Raw genomic sequence first — 17,096 nt, forward strand, 5'->3', positions numbered from 1 at the left:
GTTTTTTTTTGTTTTTTTGGGGGTTTTTTTGTATACAAGATCGAGGCTCATGAAAGAGCGAACATTAATCACACAGAAAGACAAACCGACACATAAAACATATAACATCGGGAGCGGTAGACAAGATGGGGAGAGAGGGGGAAGGACACAAACACAACATTTGAGAGCAGAGACATCGAGAGAACTGTGGGAGGGAGAGGGCTTGGGGGGAGGTGGGAGAGGTATAAAACATATGGACACTGCCAGGACTTCCAGGAAAGAAGTTGGAATTTCAAACAAGGTGGATCTGGGGTGAATTAGTGGGGGTAGAAAAGATCAAGGTTTTGGATGGGGGAAGATAAGAGATGGTGGTGAACAGCTGTTTTAAAGACCTGGAGGGAGGAGTGGGATTGAAGGGAGTGAGGGAGTTTGTTCCAGAGGCGGGAGAAAAGTGGAATGAAAGAGTGAAGGTGAGCAGAGAGCCGAGATTTCGGCAGTTTAACCATCAGAGGGTTGCTGGCATATCTTGTGCGACCTGTAGGAATATTTGGGGGACAGAGCACAGAGAGAGCTGGGGGAGCAAGGCCGGAGAGGAGTCGGTAGAAGACAGAAAGACCACCTACCTGCCTGCGGTGAGTGAGTGAAAGGCCCTCGGAGTTAGCTCATCGCGGGAGATTCCAATGATTCTGAAAGCTTTGGTTTCAACAGCGTGAAGCCGAGCTAGGTGTGAGGCAGGAGCACCGGCCCATAGTGGAGAACAGTATTCCATTGAGCTGCGGATGAAAGCCTGTATGTGGTGAGGAGCTCAGGTGTGTCTAGGAAGGACTTCGCACGATGGAGGATGCCCAGTCGGTGACTGGCTTTGGAGGCCAGCTTGCAAATGTAGTTTTCCCAAGAAAGATCATGGCAGATAGTGAGACCCAAAAGCTTGAGCGACAGAACCTGAACACCAGACAGGTGGTGTTAATTCAACGACCCACAGGGATTCGAGCGCAGCTAGGACCTTTAGAATCCCAAGTCAGCACCCTAACTGTTAATCCAACACCAGGTTTCCTTATATTACCCTCCCCCACCCCCACACCCGCCATCTCCAATACCTCAAGGTAAGTACCTGTTTTGGTTTTGCAATAAAGAACACCCCCCCCCCCCCCCCCTAGTTAATACACGACAACATTTAGTCTGCAGTAGCCAGTTATTTCTTATTAAATGTAATGATTAGCTCCCTTCCCATTGTGTAATAATTAAAGCAGATATGCGTTGAGTTTAGGCAGGATTCAAACCTTCGTATGGTTGAAGGAAAATGTTGGGTCATGTGCAGGTAGGCGTGGCTAAAAATACAGTCCACGTGACCAACCGCGGCTGTGGTAGGCGTGGCTAAAAGAACCGCTCACGTCACCAGCAGGTAACCAATGAGAGGTCGTGGACACGTAAGCAACCAATCACGCCGTGGACACTTCTCCAGTAAACTTCAACAGCAAACGACCAATGAGAGATCGTGGACATGCAAACAACCAATGAGAGATCGTGGACACGCACGCAACCAATCAAGTTGTGGACACTTCGCCAGCAAACTACCAGTGTTGCCTCGGCCAATGAGAGCCTGTGGAACATTCTAGGGAGCTTTTCCACTCGATAAAACCTATGTCCATCGCATATATATATATATATATATATATATATATATCTCTCTCTCTCTCTCTCTCTCTCTCTCTCTCTCTCTCTCTCTCGCTGCCCTTAATCTTGGTCATTCAAGCTGGCTATCCGACGTGCTGGTTCGTCCTTCCTGCGCTGAATCGTTCCTCGACCTGGATCATCGTTCGTGCTGACTTTGACACGGCGGCTCCTGCAAGCTGCGCATCCTGAACTGCCCGGGAGCTGCACACGGAAGCTGGCGAACCCAAGTCCGCGGCTGCACGTTGCTCGGTACGAGTTAACATGTGCGATTCATCCCGCGAGTGTGTGTGCAAGGCGCCTGTTGGGATTTCGATAGGTAAGAATTGATAAGCCTGCCTCTCGTCCTTGTTCTGTGAATAATAAATAAAAGTGTACATTTCGTTTCCTTTCAACCTGTTCGTGTACGTCTTTTCCCCCATTGGCCCAGCATAGTCTGAACCGAATTTGACTCTTTAATTAGGCCCATAAATCACGAAGCATAACCGTGATTCACACTAGCGCAAAAAAACCCGCTCGGCACACTCGATTGGAATAAAGTGTGAAATCACAAGAGGGGGTTCAATTCCCAGTCTTTCTAACCACATGGTCTTGAAGATATTTAGGTAGTGACCAATAACCCTTCATCCGTGGTTTGGGGATTGGCATTTGAAGTTGCTTAGCAACCCGTCGACCGCGAGTTTAGTCGCGATCGACCACCCTGTGGATCCGGTGTCTGTGGGGAAACAGGGACTTCACCACCCACCCCACCCCCCCCCCCTCCACCCCCTCAGTACGTCGACAGACCCGGGATCCGCAACATACCTATCTAGTTACAATTTAAACTTATCTGCTGTTTTTGCTGCCACTACATTTCCATGGAGAACATTCCATGCATTAACTAGATGGTATTCGTGGAGTACATACCCCACGCAGTCGACTTGGTGCGAGCCAACTCTTCTGTTTTTATGGCATAGCCCGTAGGGAAAATCCATCAAGAAGATTGTTTGTCTGTCTGCATGCATGTCCCTCCCAAACGTACACCAATCAGAGCTGAGGACCTCGTCACATGACAGGCATGACGTGACGTGATTACGTCTGTGATGTCATTATGGCATACGACAGCTGACTCCACACACAGCCATTTTGATTCCTATGCCATTCAGGCCGAACATATCGTCGAACCTGTCATATATCACAATCGCCATGCTCTACCTTCACGTTTTTCATTCAGTGTGAAACACATACAAACCGATTGTTAAAATGACCATCAAATATCGAAAGCATAGGCTTTACGGGTCTTCAAATGACACAGTATGTATAGGCCTTAGGCTTCATGCCTTACCTTCAGGCCGCTTCAGACAAATTAGCTCAGGTTTAACAACACAGTAGTGTCGTTTTGGTAATCTATCTATAATTCCAGTAATCTCTGTGTGTGTGTGTGTGTGTGTGTGTGTGTGTTTGTCTGTGACCGCTGTTTCTCGACAACTACCGGTCCGATATACTTGAAACTTGCCAGGTATATTGCTGGGGACCCGAGGATGTGCCTTTTCAAGGTTTCATATTAATCGGACAAGTAGTTACCGAGCTATGGCGATTATTAGTAAAAGTAACGCAAGCCGTTCGCTTTGGCTTTGCGAATGGACCAAACCATTCATGTAAATAGAGGGGGGGGGGGGGTTCTGTGGTCGTTCGCTTTGGCTTTGCGAATGGACCAAACCATTTCATGTAAATAGAGGGGGGGGGGGTTCTGTGGTCGTTACTGCCACGCGGTTTGGAATGTTTTTCCGAACGGGCACCCACGTACGGGCACGTCCTAGTAATAATAACGTTAATAATAATAATAATAATATGGTAAATATAATTGTAACACTGCAATCCCTTTGTCGTGACTGCAAAGTTACTGTATTGAAGCGGTATATGGTTGGTTCATTGTTAACTCGAAACATCTATCTATAATTCCAGTAATCTCTGTGTGTATGTGTGTGTGTATGTGTGTGTGTATGTGTGTGTGTCGTTTGTCTGTGACCGCTGTTTCTCGACAACCACGGGTCCGATATACTTGAAACTTGCCAGGTATATTGCTGGGGACCCGAGGATGTGCCTTTTCAAGGTTTCATATTAATCGGACAAGTAGTTACCGAGCTATGGCGATTTATTTACCAAACTCCGCAAGCCGTTCGCTTTGGCTTTGCGAATGGACCAAACCATTTCATGTAAATAGAGGGGGGGGGGGGTTGTCACCGTACTCGCAAGCCGTTCGCTTTGGCTTTGCGAATGAACCAAACCATTTCATGTAAATAGAGGGGGGGGGTTGTCACCGTACTCGCAAGCCGTTCGCTTTGGCTTTGCGAATGGACCAAACCATTTCATGTAAATAGAGGGGGGGGATATAATTTAAGATATATATATAGTACGGGCATGCCCTAGTCTATCTATAATTCCAGTAATCTCTGTGTGTATGTGTGTGTGTATGTGTGTGTGTCTGTGTGTCTGTGACCGCTGTTTCTCGACAACCACGGGTCCGATATACTTGAAACTTGCCAGGTATATTGCTGGGGACCCGAGGATGTGCCTTTTCAAGGTTTGAAATTAATCGGACAAGTGGTTCCCAAGGTATGGTCACCGTACTCGCAAGCCGTTCGCTTTGGCTTTGCGAATGGACCAAACCATTTCATGTAAATAGAGGGGGGGGGGGTTCTACCGTACTCGCAAGCCGTTCGCTTTGGCTTTGCGAATGGACCAAACCATTTCATGTAAATAGAGGGGGGGGTTCTGTGGTCGTTACTGCCACGTGGTTTCAAAGTTTTTTTTTGTTGTTGTTGTTTGCACGCATGTTTTTTTGCACCCACTTACGGGCACGCCCTAGTATAAAATAAACCAGTGTCTCAATGCAATCTCTTCACTTCCATGGCGACCAAGCTTAGAGACTTAGAGTACTTCAAAATAATTTAATACTTCCATTATTTGCTAACTGGTATCCGCACGCAGGTCATACTATCCTCTTCAACGAAAGTATCAAACAAGCCCGGCTACGCTGCCTTTAGACTTTTGGTCATGTCTTTTAAAAAAATTTGGGATCCAACATGGCTGCCAGACCACATGACTGATGACATCATAAATTTACATTCTCCGATGTAATTGTTGCGTAGATCACAACAAATTTCAAACTGAACAGACTAAGCATTGTACGTATCGAATTATGACGTCACAATGAAGGCACCAATGACGTCATCATTAACAACACATTCCCCATGCGAAGTTCTTTACAACGAGCCATGTTTCAATGTTTTCCAGAGCGGTTTCGGAGATATAGAGGTCCAAAGTTTTCCGGCTTTTACAATATGGCGCCCGTACCACTTGGCCTATGACGTCATAATTACCACCACAAAATTATGCACAGTAGTCGCCTACTATGGTGAAGATTTCGTGTCAATCGGACCAACGGTTGCCAAGAAAATTATTTTTTAAGGCTCTTGGAAGAGCTGCACTCACTCAAATTAGACACTGTGACACATTGTAACCCCCATATAATCAATACTCTTCCCTTAGCACATGGCCTTCTGAATTATTCATCGACCCTTCCTTCATGCCTGTTCTTCCCTCACACATTGTGCACTTTTTTATTCTTTTTTTTTTGTATACAAGATCGAGGCTCGTGTAAGAGCGAACATTGATCACAAAAAGACAAACTGACACATAAAACATAAAACATGATAAAGGGAGCGGGAGAACAAGATGGAGAGCAGGGACATCGGGAGATCTGTGGGAAGGAGAGGGCTTGGGGGGGCGGAGGCATGGGAAGGGGGGGGGGGGGGAGTGGGAGAGTAAAAAAAAACACATGGACACTGCTAGGACTTCCAGGAAAAAAGTCGGTATTTAAAAAAAAGCTTCCTTCAAGTTGGCCTACTTTACTATTCCTACAATCCCTAATCTCCATCCACAGAATCCTGATCTACATTCCCTCCTATGGTACAGTGCCAACACACACACACACACACACACACACACACACACACACACACACACACACACACACACACACACACACACCCTTTATCACAATTCAGAATTTCATTTAAAGAAAAAGTCAGATCAGTTTGTCTCTACTCTTTAACCACCAGATTTTGGAAACAACTGTAATTTAAGAAATAGAGAAGTTACTTATTTATATTTATTTAGTACTTGGGTGTTTTGTTTTGTTTACATGGTAACAGCTGACAGGATGGCCGAGAGGGATGCACACCACCACTAAGCTGTCTCTCCTGGGTTTGCATCCCGACCCATCTATAAACTGTCATTCCCATGGTTCACAGGAATAACACTAGAATGGCACTCAGTAGAGTGCATACCTCCGCCTGGTTGGCCATATCACTCAATGGCGAAGCATCACTTAAACCAAAAAAAATTCTCATATCCGAATCCATATTCAGATCTTCACCAAAATCGAATCGATTCATCCTTGTCACACAAGCAACCTGTCCACCAAGTTTCGTCCAGATCCATCCATAACTTTTTGAGATTTCCCACAATGTATAGTTTTTGGCACCATCACTCAACGGTGAGGAATTGCTTAAAAAATTAAACAATTCATATATCCGAATCCATATTCAGATCTTCACCAAAATCGAATCGATTCATCCTTGTCACACAAGCAACCTGTCCACCAAGTTTCGTCCAAATCCATCCATAACTTTTTGAGATATCCCACAATGTATAGTTTTTGGCACCATCACAGTGGTGAGGAATTGCTTAAAAAATTAAATAATTCATATATCCGAATCCATATTCAGATCTTCACCAAAATCGAATCTATTTGTCCTTGTCAGAGACACCCAATCTGTCCACCAAGTTTCGTCCAAATCCATCCACAACGTTTTGAGATATCCTGCTATGTATCGTTTTTGGCCCCATCTCCCAATGGTGAAGAATCACTTTAAAAACTCTAGTAGCCGGATCCGAATCCGGATCTTCACCAAAATCGAATCATTTCTTCCTTGTCACATAGGCTACATCTCTGCGAAATTTCGTCCGAATCCGTGCACAACCTTTTGAGATATTTTGTTCACAAACAAACAAACAAGAAAACGTCATGCGTAGCACGATACTTGCAAAATGCGCCCTCCCCCAAAAGTTTACCATTGATACAGCAAATTGTCCATTTCATGAAGTTTAAAATTTACAATCTTGATCAACGCTCGGGTCAACAGGATAAAAAGTGACGATTTTTCAGATGAAAAATGATGATTTTGGAAGGTTGACCTTCAGTTGACCTTTGACCTTTTGACCTCAAAAATAGTTAGTTTCCCTATTTAGTGACTCAATGTGCAAATGCTGTTCAATTTTCAAGTCAATTCGATGAAAATAGAGGATTTTAGAAATTTGGCCTATGTTGACCTCAAGAACACTTGGTGGTTGAATTCAGTGACCAATTATGCAAGTCCTCTTCAAATTTCAGGTCAATTGAAAGGATAGGCAATTGAATTGATAGGATAGGATAGGCAGCCGTGAGGAGAATGGCGCGCTGGTTGTGTGAAGACTGCAGTACCTCAGAGATCGCGTTGAGGAGATTTTCCCGCCCGTCTCGATCACCCGATATTTCACATCTCCTCAGGACTCTGCGCTTCGGGCCCCTCCACCCATCCGAAGCGCAGCTTGACTCAGCTGTGGGACGAGGCATCCTTGAGGATAATGGCGCGCTGGTTGCCTGAAGACCACAGTACCTCAGAGATCGCGTTGAGGAGATTTTCCCGCCCGTCTCGATCACCCGATATTTCACATCTCCTCAGGACTCTGCGCTTCGGGCCCCTCCACCCATCCGAAGCGCAGCTTGACTCAGCTGTGGGACGAGGCATCCTTGAGGATAATGGCGCGCTGGTTGCCTGAAGACCACAGTACCTCAGAGATCGTGTTGAGGAGATTTTCCCGCCCGTCTCGATCACCCGATGTTTCACATCTCCTCAGGACTCTGCGCTTCGGCCCCTCCACCCATCCCAAGCGCAGCTTAAGCCTTAACTTGTTAACAGTTAAAATAAACTTCACGAACGGTTGACTTATTGTGCTTTCAATCGTTTCATGGCCAAATAATTGAGGTGATGAAGCTTGTCCCGAAACCTCGATATGTCAATGCGTTGGACATTTTGTCTCGGGAATGATATTATAACAATACAGGCGATGGACATGACACAAAGTCCCGTGTGGAATGCCGAATACAACAAGGTCCAGAAGCGAGACGGACTTTGAACCGTTTAATATCCAGATTTAGTGAATTATCTCATGTTTACAAAAAGTATTCACACACTGGAAGACGTGAAGGTTTGAAAAATTCTGGATGCTTCCAACCAGGTGAAGTCCGATTGGGTGGATCAGTGACGTGGCTGATGTTGCTCTGAACAATCTAAATGGCGATCATCACGTGGTACGAGCAAAGGTAGCTCTATAATACATTAATGACACGGGCTCATGTTAGCAGCACAGACAGGCATGACGTCATTATATATGTTAACAGTTTCAAGTCATTTTCAAGATATGCAAGTCCTTTTCAAATTTCAAGTCAATTGGATGAAAATTGAGGATTTTAGAAATTTGGCCTATGTTGACCATTTGGCCTATGTTGACCTCAAGAGAACTTGGTGGTTGAATTCAATGCAAGTCCTCTCCAAATTTCAAGTCAATTGGATGAAAATTTAGGATTTTAGAAATTTGGCCTATGTTGACCATTTGGCCTATGTTGACCTCAAAAATGCTTGGTGGTTGAATTCAGTGAGCAGATATGCAGGTGGTCTTCAAATTTCAAGTCAATCGGATGAAAATTGAGGATTTTAGAAATTTGGCCTATGTTGACCATTTGGCCTATGTTGACCTCAAAAATTATTGGTGGTTGAATTCAATGACCAGGTATGCAAGTGGTCTTCAAATTTCAAGTCAATCGGATGAAAATTGAGGATTTTAGAAATTTAGCAAAGTTGGTGACCTTTGGCCTATGTTGACCTTTTGACATATTGACCCCAAAAACAATAGGCTTCTGGCATTTGACCAACTCTACCACTTGGTGAAGTTTGGTGAAGATCGGTTGAAAATTGTGACCTGTAGGCCGGTGACAAACAAACAAACAAGAAAACGTCATGCGTAGCACGATACTTGCAAAATACGCCCTCCCCCAAAAGTTTTCAATGTGACATGATGGCCTATGGTGACCTCAAAAATACTTGGTGGTTGAATTCAGTGACCAGATATGCAAGTCCTCTTCAAATTTCAAGTCAATTGGATGAAAATTGAGGATTTTAGAAATTTGGCCTATGTTGACCTTTTGGCCTATGTTGATCTCAAAGATACTTGGTGGTTGAATTCACTGACCAGATATGCAAGTCCTCTTCAAATTTCAAGTCAATTGGATGAAAATTGAGGATTTTAGAAATTTGGCCTATGTTGACCTTTTGACCTATGTTCACCTAAAATATAATTTGTGGTTGAATTCAGTGACGAGATATGCAAGTCCTTTTCAAATTTCAAGTCAATTGGATGAAAATTGAGGATTTTAGAAATTTGGCCTATGTTGACCATTTGGCCTATGTTGACCTCAAGAATACTTGGTGGTTGAATTCAATGCAAGTCCTCTCCAAATTTCAAGTCAATTGGATGAAAATTGAGGATTTTAGAAATTTGGCCTATGTTGACCATTTGGCCTATGTTGACCTCAAAAATTCTTGGTGGTTGAATTCAATGACCAGATATGCAAGTGGTCTTCAAATTTCAAGTCAATCGGATGAAAATTGAGGATTTTAGAAATTTAGCAAAGTTGGTGACCTTTGGCCTATGTTGACCTTTTGACCTATTGACCCCAAAAACAATAGGCTTCTGGCATTTGACCAACTCTACCACTTGGTGAAGTTTGGTGAAGATCGGTTGAAAATTGTGACCTGTAGGCCGGTGACAAACAAACAAACAAGCAAACAGACAGACAGAGTCACAAACACAACCGACCAATATACTTGTAAAATCTTCGATTTTGCAAGTAATAAACGGACAAACAGACAAGGATGAAAACATAACCTCCATCCACCTTTGGTGGCGGAGGTAATGAGTTGGTGTCTTTCTTGGCATTCACGAAAGAAGCTTTAGGGATGGATAAACATCCCAGGGTATTGAAGGAGAAGGCAGAGCTGGTAACCATGATGTTAACATATACAACGTCATGCTTGTCTGCTCTGCCAACATGAGCCCGTATCATTGATTTAATACAGGCCTACCTTTGCGCGTACAATCATACAATGTGATAGCCACGTCACTGATCCACCTGACTTCAACCAATCGTCGGCCTGCAAACTTTTCCATGCCTTCACGTCTTCCAGGGAGTAAATACTTTTTGTAAACACAAGATAATTCACTAAATCTGGATACAAGATGCTTGGAAAGTTCGTCTCGCTTCTGTACCAAGCTGTACTCAGAAATTCATACAGGTCTGTGTTTCCTATAGCATGTATTATTATAACTAGCAACGGTACCCGCCCTATGGGCGGGGCTTCAATTGGGAGGCCCAAATGAAAAGGAAAAATATCAGAAATTGAAAGTCATTTTTTATTTTAAACGATTCATATAAACATCCGTTGAATCATATCACACGCAAATCATCAAAATCTAAACAGTACATGGAGCCCATTTTGAAAAAAGATTGAATTCTGCAAAACGGAAGCGGCCGCTGCACGTCTTTCTCAGTCACACGTTTATTTGTGAAGAGTGCGCGCCGAATCTGTAACACACAAGCGGCCGCTACACCTCTTTCTCAGTCACGCATTTATTTGTGAGGAGTGCGCGCCGAATCTGTAACACGGAAGCGGCCGCTACACCTGTTTCTCAGTCACGCATTTATTTGTGAAGAGTGCGCGCCGAATCTGTAACACACAAGCGGCCGCTACACGTCTTCCTCAGTCACGCATTTATTTGTGAGGAGTGCGCGCCGAATCTGTAACACGGAAGCGGCCGCTACACCTGTTTCTCAGTCACGCATTTATTTGTGAGGAGTGCGCGCCGAATCTGTAACACACAAGCGGCCGCTACACCTCTTTCTCAGTCACGCATTTATTTGTGAGGAGTGCGCGCCGAATCTGTAACACACAAGCGGCCGCTACACCTCTTTCTCAGTCACGCATTTATTTGTGAGGAGTGCGCGCCGAATCTGTAACACGGAAGCGGCCGCTGCACGTCTTCCTCAGTCACGCATTTATTTGTGAAGAGTGCGCGCCGAATCTGTAACACACAAGCGGCCGCTACACGTCTTCCTCAGTCACGCATTTATTTGTGAGGAGTGCGCGCCGAATCTGTAACACGGAAGCGGCCGCTACACCTGTTTCTCAGTCGCTTTGCACACGCTGCCGTGTTACTTCGGAGCCGCACGTTTATATAGGAAGAGTTCTTCAGGAGTCGATCTACTCTCTCCTGGTATGTAGAATAAACAGTATTTGTAGAATTTCAACAAAAGCCACATCACTGTTCATATCGGTAAATATTATTCCATCGTGTTTGTAAAAACTGGAAGATTGGAAAATTTGGAAAAACAATATAGCCTATTTTACTCCCAGGGGTCCCAGGAATACCCACCCAAAATATCGTTGCGATCGGTTGAGCCATTTTTGCGGTACCTTCGAACGGACGTTTGGTGATTTATAGTAAGATATCACAGATAGACAGTGTCCCACGTATCGACATACACAAGCTTGCAGAAAAGCGATGACCACAATTATTTGGCCATGGAAGCACACAAAGCACAATAGCTCGACCAATCGTGAACGTGGGTGTTGTGTTTTCTTTATTTTTAGCTCACCTGGAACGAAGTTCACGGGATGCTTATGCGATGGCACGTCGTCTGTCCGTCCGTCCGGAAACACTTGAAACCTCTTCTCCGAAACCGCTGATGGGATTGCGACCAAATTTGGCACAAATGATATTTGTTATGTTGTGAGTGAAGTTTGTTCTCGGCATTTAAAAAAAATCGGGGTCTAAGGGGGTTTACCGGGGTCAAAGTGAATCCAGGTTTGATCCCCCAAAATAAGTATTTGCTTTTTCCTCTAAAACTACACACACAATTTCGAGGAAACCTGAGCACAAGCTTCACCACCCGTGATGTACCGAAGTTGGTTCACGGCACTAAGAAAATCGAAGTTTAAAGGGGTCTATGGGGGGGGGGGGGGGTCAAAGTGGGTCCAGGTTTGACCCTCCCCCACCCCCCCCCCCCAAAAAGGTATTTGCTTTCTTCTCTGAAACTACACACATTATGTAGATGAAACTTGACCACAACCTTCATCACCCATAATGTAACAAAGTTTGTTCATGGCATTAAAAAAAAAATCGGGCCCTGAGGGAGTGTATAAGGGGGTTGTCCCCCAAAATAAGTATTTGCTTTTTTTCTCAGAATATACACATGCAATTCTGATGAAACTTGACCACGACCTTAATCACCCGTGTTGTACCAAAGTTTGTTCACAGCATTAAAAAAAATCGGCCCATGGGGGCTATACTGGGGGGGGGGGGGGGGGGGGGTTGCCCCCCAAAATAGGTATTTTTTTTGTTTGTTTGTTAGTCTCATGATTATGTTAGTATGATTCTACATACTGCCCTGTCTTCTAGAAACCATTCAAATTGGTTTAAAATACCTTTAGTCATTGTGGTATACTGTTTAATCTATCAGATGAGCACCAGGGGTATTGCCCCTATGTTTGTAACTGTGGCGGTGCTAAGCTAGTGTAACTTGTGTATGTAAGTAAGTAAGGGTAGTGTAGTAAGTGTGGTGTAAGTGTAGTGTAGCTAGTGTAACTAGTGTAGTGTAAATAGGTGTAAGCTAGTGTCACGAACTCAGATTGATTGAGGTGCAAGAGCACCGCTCCGGTGCACTCCTGCAGGACTACACCCCTGATTCCCTCCTTAATTACCTCCACCGCCGAAAGAGGTTACATGCTTTCACCTCCTGTCTGTTTGTGAACAGGATATACCAAAATGTTATGGATGGATTCACATGAAATTTGGTGGACGAGTTGCTTCGGTGACAAGAACAAGTCGATTAGATTTTGGTTCAGGTCCGAATCCAGATCCGGCCTATCGGTGGAATACAAAACATAAACTGTTCACCTGGTGGCGGAGGTATGCGTTCTGTTGAGTGCCGTTCTAGTTTCGTCCTGTTCTCTTCATACAACATTGTCTTTTACCTCAGATGGCAACAACTTATCTTTTCCCTTCCTTGCGGACTTTATATGCAACCAAAGTTATTTTCTTTTTAAAGTGTCCGTGCGTACCAATATAAGGATATCAGAGAAACCTCAACGCAAGAAGTTTCATGAGGTAGTTGACAGGAAGTTCAGAGGGGTCACTAGGCCCATCCAGCCTGCGCTGCGATTGCCAACCTTTGGTTCGCGTCCGTGCTCTATCCTTTTTAAATGCTGAGTGTCAAACAGGGAAGCAGCACGTACCATTTTCAAATATTTGGTACGACTCTGCCAAGGTTCAATACCACTGAGCGAAAGCGTAACAAGACCTGGTGATGGCTCTACTTGCAGACTGGTGTAGTGTCGGTCTATGTCTATGTGTGCGGGCCCAGGTATTTAAGCGTTGTCTCGACGCATAACACCGTGTAGTCATTTTGACTGTCCGTGCTTCCACTTTTAACTGCATTGCTCTCAAACCTCACCTACCTGCATGCTTACACACCTTTATGTCCCATGTCTACCTTGTCCTCACAACACCATTACCAAGACCATTGCGCCATAATGAGACAAATTAAATTACCAGGAGACATGGCAACGATGTTTTAATATAACAGATCAAAGTAGCTCATTAGAGGGGAGGGGTGGAAGAGGACATGGCAAATATGTTTTCAATAAAACATTGATCAAAGCAACTCAAGGGAAGAGGGAGAAGGGGAGGGAATGGGAGGAGACATGACAGTTCCAATTTTATATCCTAACCCCATCATTTAGATACATCTGGAATTGTGAGATGCAAGTGTCATTTATCCAATTGATATTTGATTCACAGCTTTATTATTTGGATATTATATTTTAAATAGTGGACAATACGATTGACAGGGCCTGGACTTTTGCTTCTCCGTTCACCAAGGACATTCAGGGTTAGTTGAAATTGGACCGAAACTCAAAGCATATAATTAATTATACAAGTGTTTCATACATCTCACCAAGCCATATAAACATGGAAAACCCAAATTCAAATATCAGCCATTGTATCCTGCATGTAACATTTACATGAATATATTTACGACTTCAATCAAAAACGGTTCTGCAGTTGAAATTGCAGCCTCTGTGCACATGTTCACATGAACATGTCATCATCATCAGGTGGGCGAAGGTGATCTGGATCAGGCCTGCAATCGAGTATAGGGAGGGTGGGGGTGGAAGTACAGATTAGGACTGCAAATGTGGGGGAGGATGCACAAGGGTGAGGCTCCGTTAGAAGTTCAACTCGGCCCCCATTTCCCATAGTGCATGTTTAAAATAAGCGTAAGGTAATTTAATTGTGATATTGAGATATGAGTCGCTACGTGTGTAGAAAGCTGTCATCTTCCGTCCATAATGTGAGCGTCCAAAACCGCTATCCCTTCACACCATTTATATGTTTTATCCCTTTGTAATCGACTTCATCCATTCAAGTTGGAAAGCTTGAAAGATGCCAAATGGACTCAACCAGCAGGTCAGCCAAGAAGCAAGCCGATTCAGTTACGCCTGACGCTTTAGCGAGGACCTATATCACTGAAAGAGCTTTCTTCCGTCGAGTAAACGATGGGCTAATAGTTTTCCAGACAGCACCAGCTGCTGACCATGGACTAGCTGTGAACTTCAGTTCAGAAGAGCTCAAATCAGCTCTGCATAGCCTGAAGCTTGAGAAAACACCTGGATCAGACAACATCCATGCAGCACACCTAAAGCATGCTAACCCTCACCTACTCAACTGGCTCAGCAGCTCCATGTCCTACTGCCTCTCCTCATCGAGGATACCTAGGCTCTGGAGGCAAGCCAATATTGTGGTTACGTGTAAGCCAAGCAATCCCAGCTATGACCCAAAGAGCTATCAGCCAATATGGCTTCAATCTGTTCCCTTCAAGGTGCTCGAGAGGTTCATCTTAAGCAGGACAGAGCTGATTGTAGAGACAGAACAAGCAGGCTTCAGGAAGAATTGCAGCACTGAAGGTCAGGTCCTCACTATAATTGACCTTATTGAAGCAGCCATCAAAACCAATCAAAAACACAACACAGTGCTGTCTTCATTGGCCTGCCATTCACATATGATAATGTCTGGCACCGAGGCCTCTTGCTGAAACTACACAGTATACTTAATTACCACTATCTGGTCCACTTCATCCAAGTGATGCTGCTTCTGGATTTTCCCGAATGGACAGTCCAGTACGACATACACCCTCAAGAATGGAATTCCTCAAGGCTCTGTCCTAGCACTACTGTTCAACATGAATACATCAGACCTCTCAAAGACAACAATAAACACATTTGTCAATGCTGATGATGTTGCCATCCTGTGTGCAAGCAAGACCAGGAAGTTAAATACACTCTCAGCCGAGATGTTGCAACAATGAGCCTTTGGCGCCTCCATCTCAATGCTCAGAAAACAGTTTGCTCTGTTTTCTATCTGCAGAATAGCAAGGCAATTAGACAGCTGAAGACTCAAGTCTACCTTGGTGTGCAACTTCATCGGACCCAGATCTTCTGGCAGCATGCAGAAAAGGTAGCGGTAAAAGTAGCTACAAGAGTCAACCTGACGCACAGACATGTGGCCATGACGAGAGAACTGACGACTAAAATCCAAACCTCAAAACCAATTAGTGTCTGCTCCTGTAGAATACTGTGTCTCTGCCTAGGGCAGAATCCATCACACAAAGGAGGTTGACGTGCAGTTCAGTGGACGTCTACCGCCCACGCCCACTGACTACTTTCCAGGTCTCACTGGAATTCACCCCCATTACATCCGGCATGCAGCTACGACCAGACAGACAGCTCTCAAAGCTTTTAACCCAGAATACACATTACATAACAAACTCGTGGGAGAATTACCCCCCTCAAAGATTGAAAAGCTGCAAGCCCTTTACCAGAGAGTCTGTGCTCCAATCCGTGCTCCTACATCACTTCATATGACGGGTTGAGCAGACACTCATGGCAAATTCACGAGCCTCGATCATGTACAAAAAAAACAAAAAAAAATTAATCAGTGGTGAACAAAGTATTCCGAAGGCTGTCTGCAATATGTCCCAACCTCCAAGACGCGACTTGCTCCTGAAGAAAGAGTGCCACTTCAACCGCATCTGAATTGGTGTTGGCCAGTTTAGCAGCAACATGCTCAACGGGGGACGAGCTGAATCACCTTCATGTGTGTATGGCAACCTGCAGATATCTAGTACAGGACTCCCCAATTCACCACTGTGAAGCCTGCTTTCTGTTTCCACCTTGCAGAATTAACATTTATCCGATTGACTCAGTCCCACCATCTTTTTAAAGCCATTCGTGTAGTGTCCTTAGTCATGGGCATTAATAACGATTCGTTATCCGTTCCAGTTGAGCTGACCTCTTCTTAGCCATTCCAGTGATCCTTCTTTGTCCATCCCCAATCTGTCAAACTCTTTCTTATATTTCCCTGCTCTTTTGTCTTTCTCAAAGTTGTCACAATATATATATATATATATATATATATATATATATATATATATATATATATATATATATATATACGGGTGGGGAGTCGAAAGCAGACGAACAATGCGGAAACAGTGAATGCTAAAGCATGAAACCAATAAATTTCACATTCCTGTAGCACCGTCAGTTGCACGTCAGACATGGACAGCACGTTCGTGAAAGACTTTGGTAAAAAAAACGGCGAATGGGAAACCATGGAACTAATGAATTTCATATTCCTGTGCCACCTGTAGTCGATCAAGCGTGGACAGCAGGTTCGTGAAGGACGTGTCCGTTTTCCACGATAAATGTACCCGTTTGAAGGGTTCTATACCCAGTCAATGGCGAATCTGCACATGGCGATCCGCGAATGTCACGCTTAGAAAGTAGAAACCCTCCTGGCATGCCATAGTTCACTTGAACTCAATATCTCCATTTTCATTCCAAACAGCACAACTCAATCACAAATTTAATAGCATCAATATTTAAAAAATTAACTTTTACCAACAAGCATGACATAAACAAATATTTAAATCCGGAAGTGGAGTAGTTCCGTACGGTTGGGTGAATACAGTTACGAATTCAAATCGTAATTGTATTCACTCAATTCCAAACATCATTCCAATCATAAATTGATACTTTAACAAAATACTGTTTTAAATTACGATTGCATTGAGATATTATCAAACCAGCTCATTGGCATCATCTGTCCACTTCTGGATTCGCGGCAGGTTCGTATCGAGTCAATTTCAAAATCATAATTTTATTGAGGAATTTGAGACCACC

At 44.1% G+C, this 17,096-nt stretch overlaps 1 protein-coding gene across 1 annotated transcript in view; it reads right to left on the bottom strand.

Annotated features, from left to right (window-relative positions):
- Window positions 1–13,411: 13,411 nt before the first annotated feature.
- The window catches only part of PSMF1 (proteasome inhibitor subunit 1), a 52,060-nt gene continuing 48,375 nt past the window's right edge, over window positions 13,412–17,096 (bottom strand). Inside the window, exon 8 of the mRNA XM_068109605.2 lies at window positions 13,412–13,996. Within this exon, the coding sequence (XP_067965706.1) occupies window positions 13,945–13,996 (52 nt within the window). The 3' untranslated portion in view covers window positions 13,412–13,944. The remainder of the gene's footprint in view (window positions 13,997–17,096) is intronic.

This window comes from Myxine glutinosa, chromosome 3, assembly GCF_964187855.1.
Source record: "Myxine glutinosa chromosome 3, kmMyxGlut1.1, whole genome shotgun sequence".
In the NCBI taxonomy this organism is placed as follows: domain Eukaryota; kingdom Metazoa; phylum Chordata; class Myxini; order Myxiniformes; family Myxinidae; genus Myxine; species Myxine glutinosa.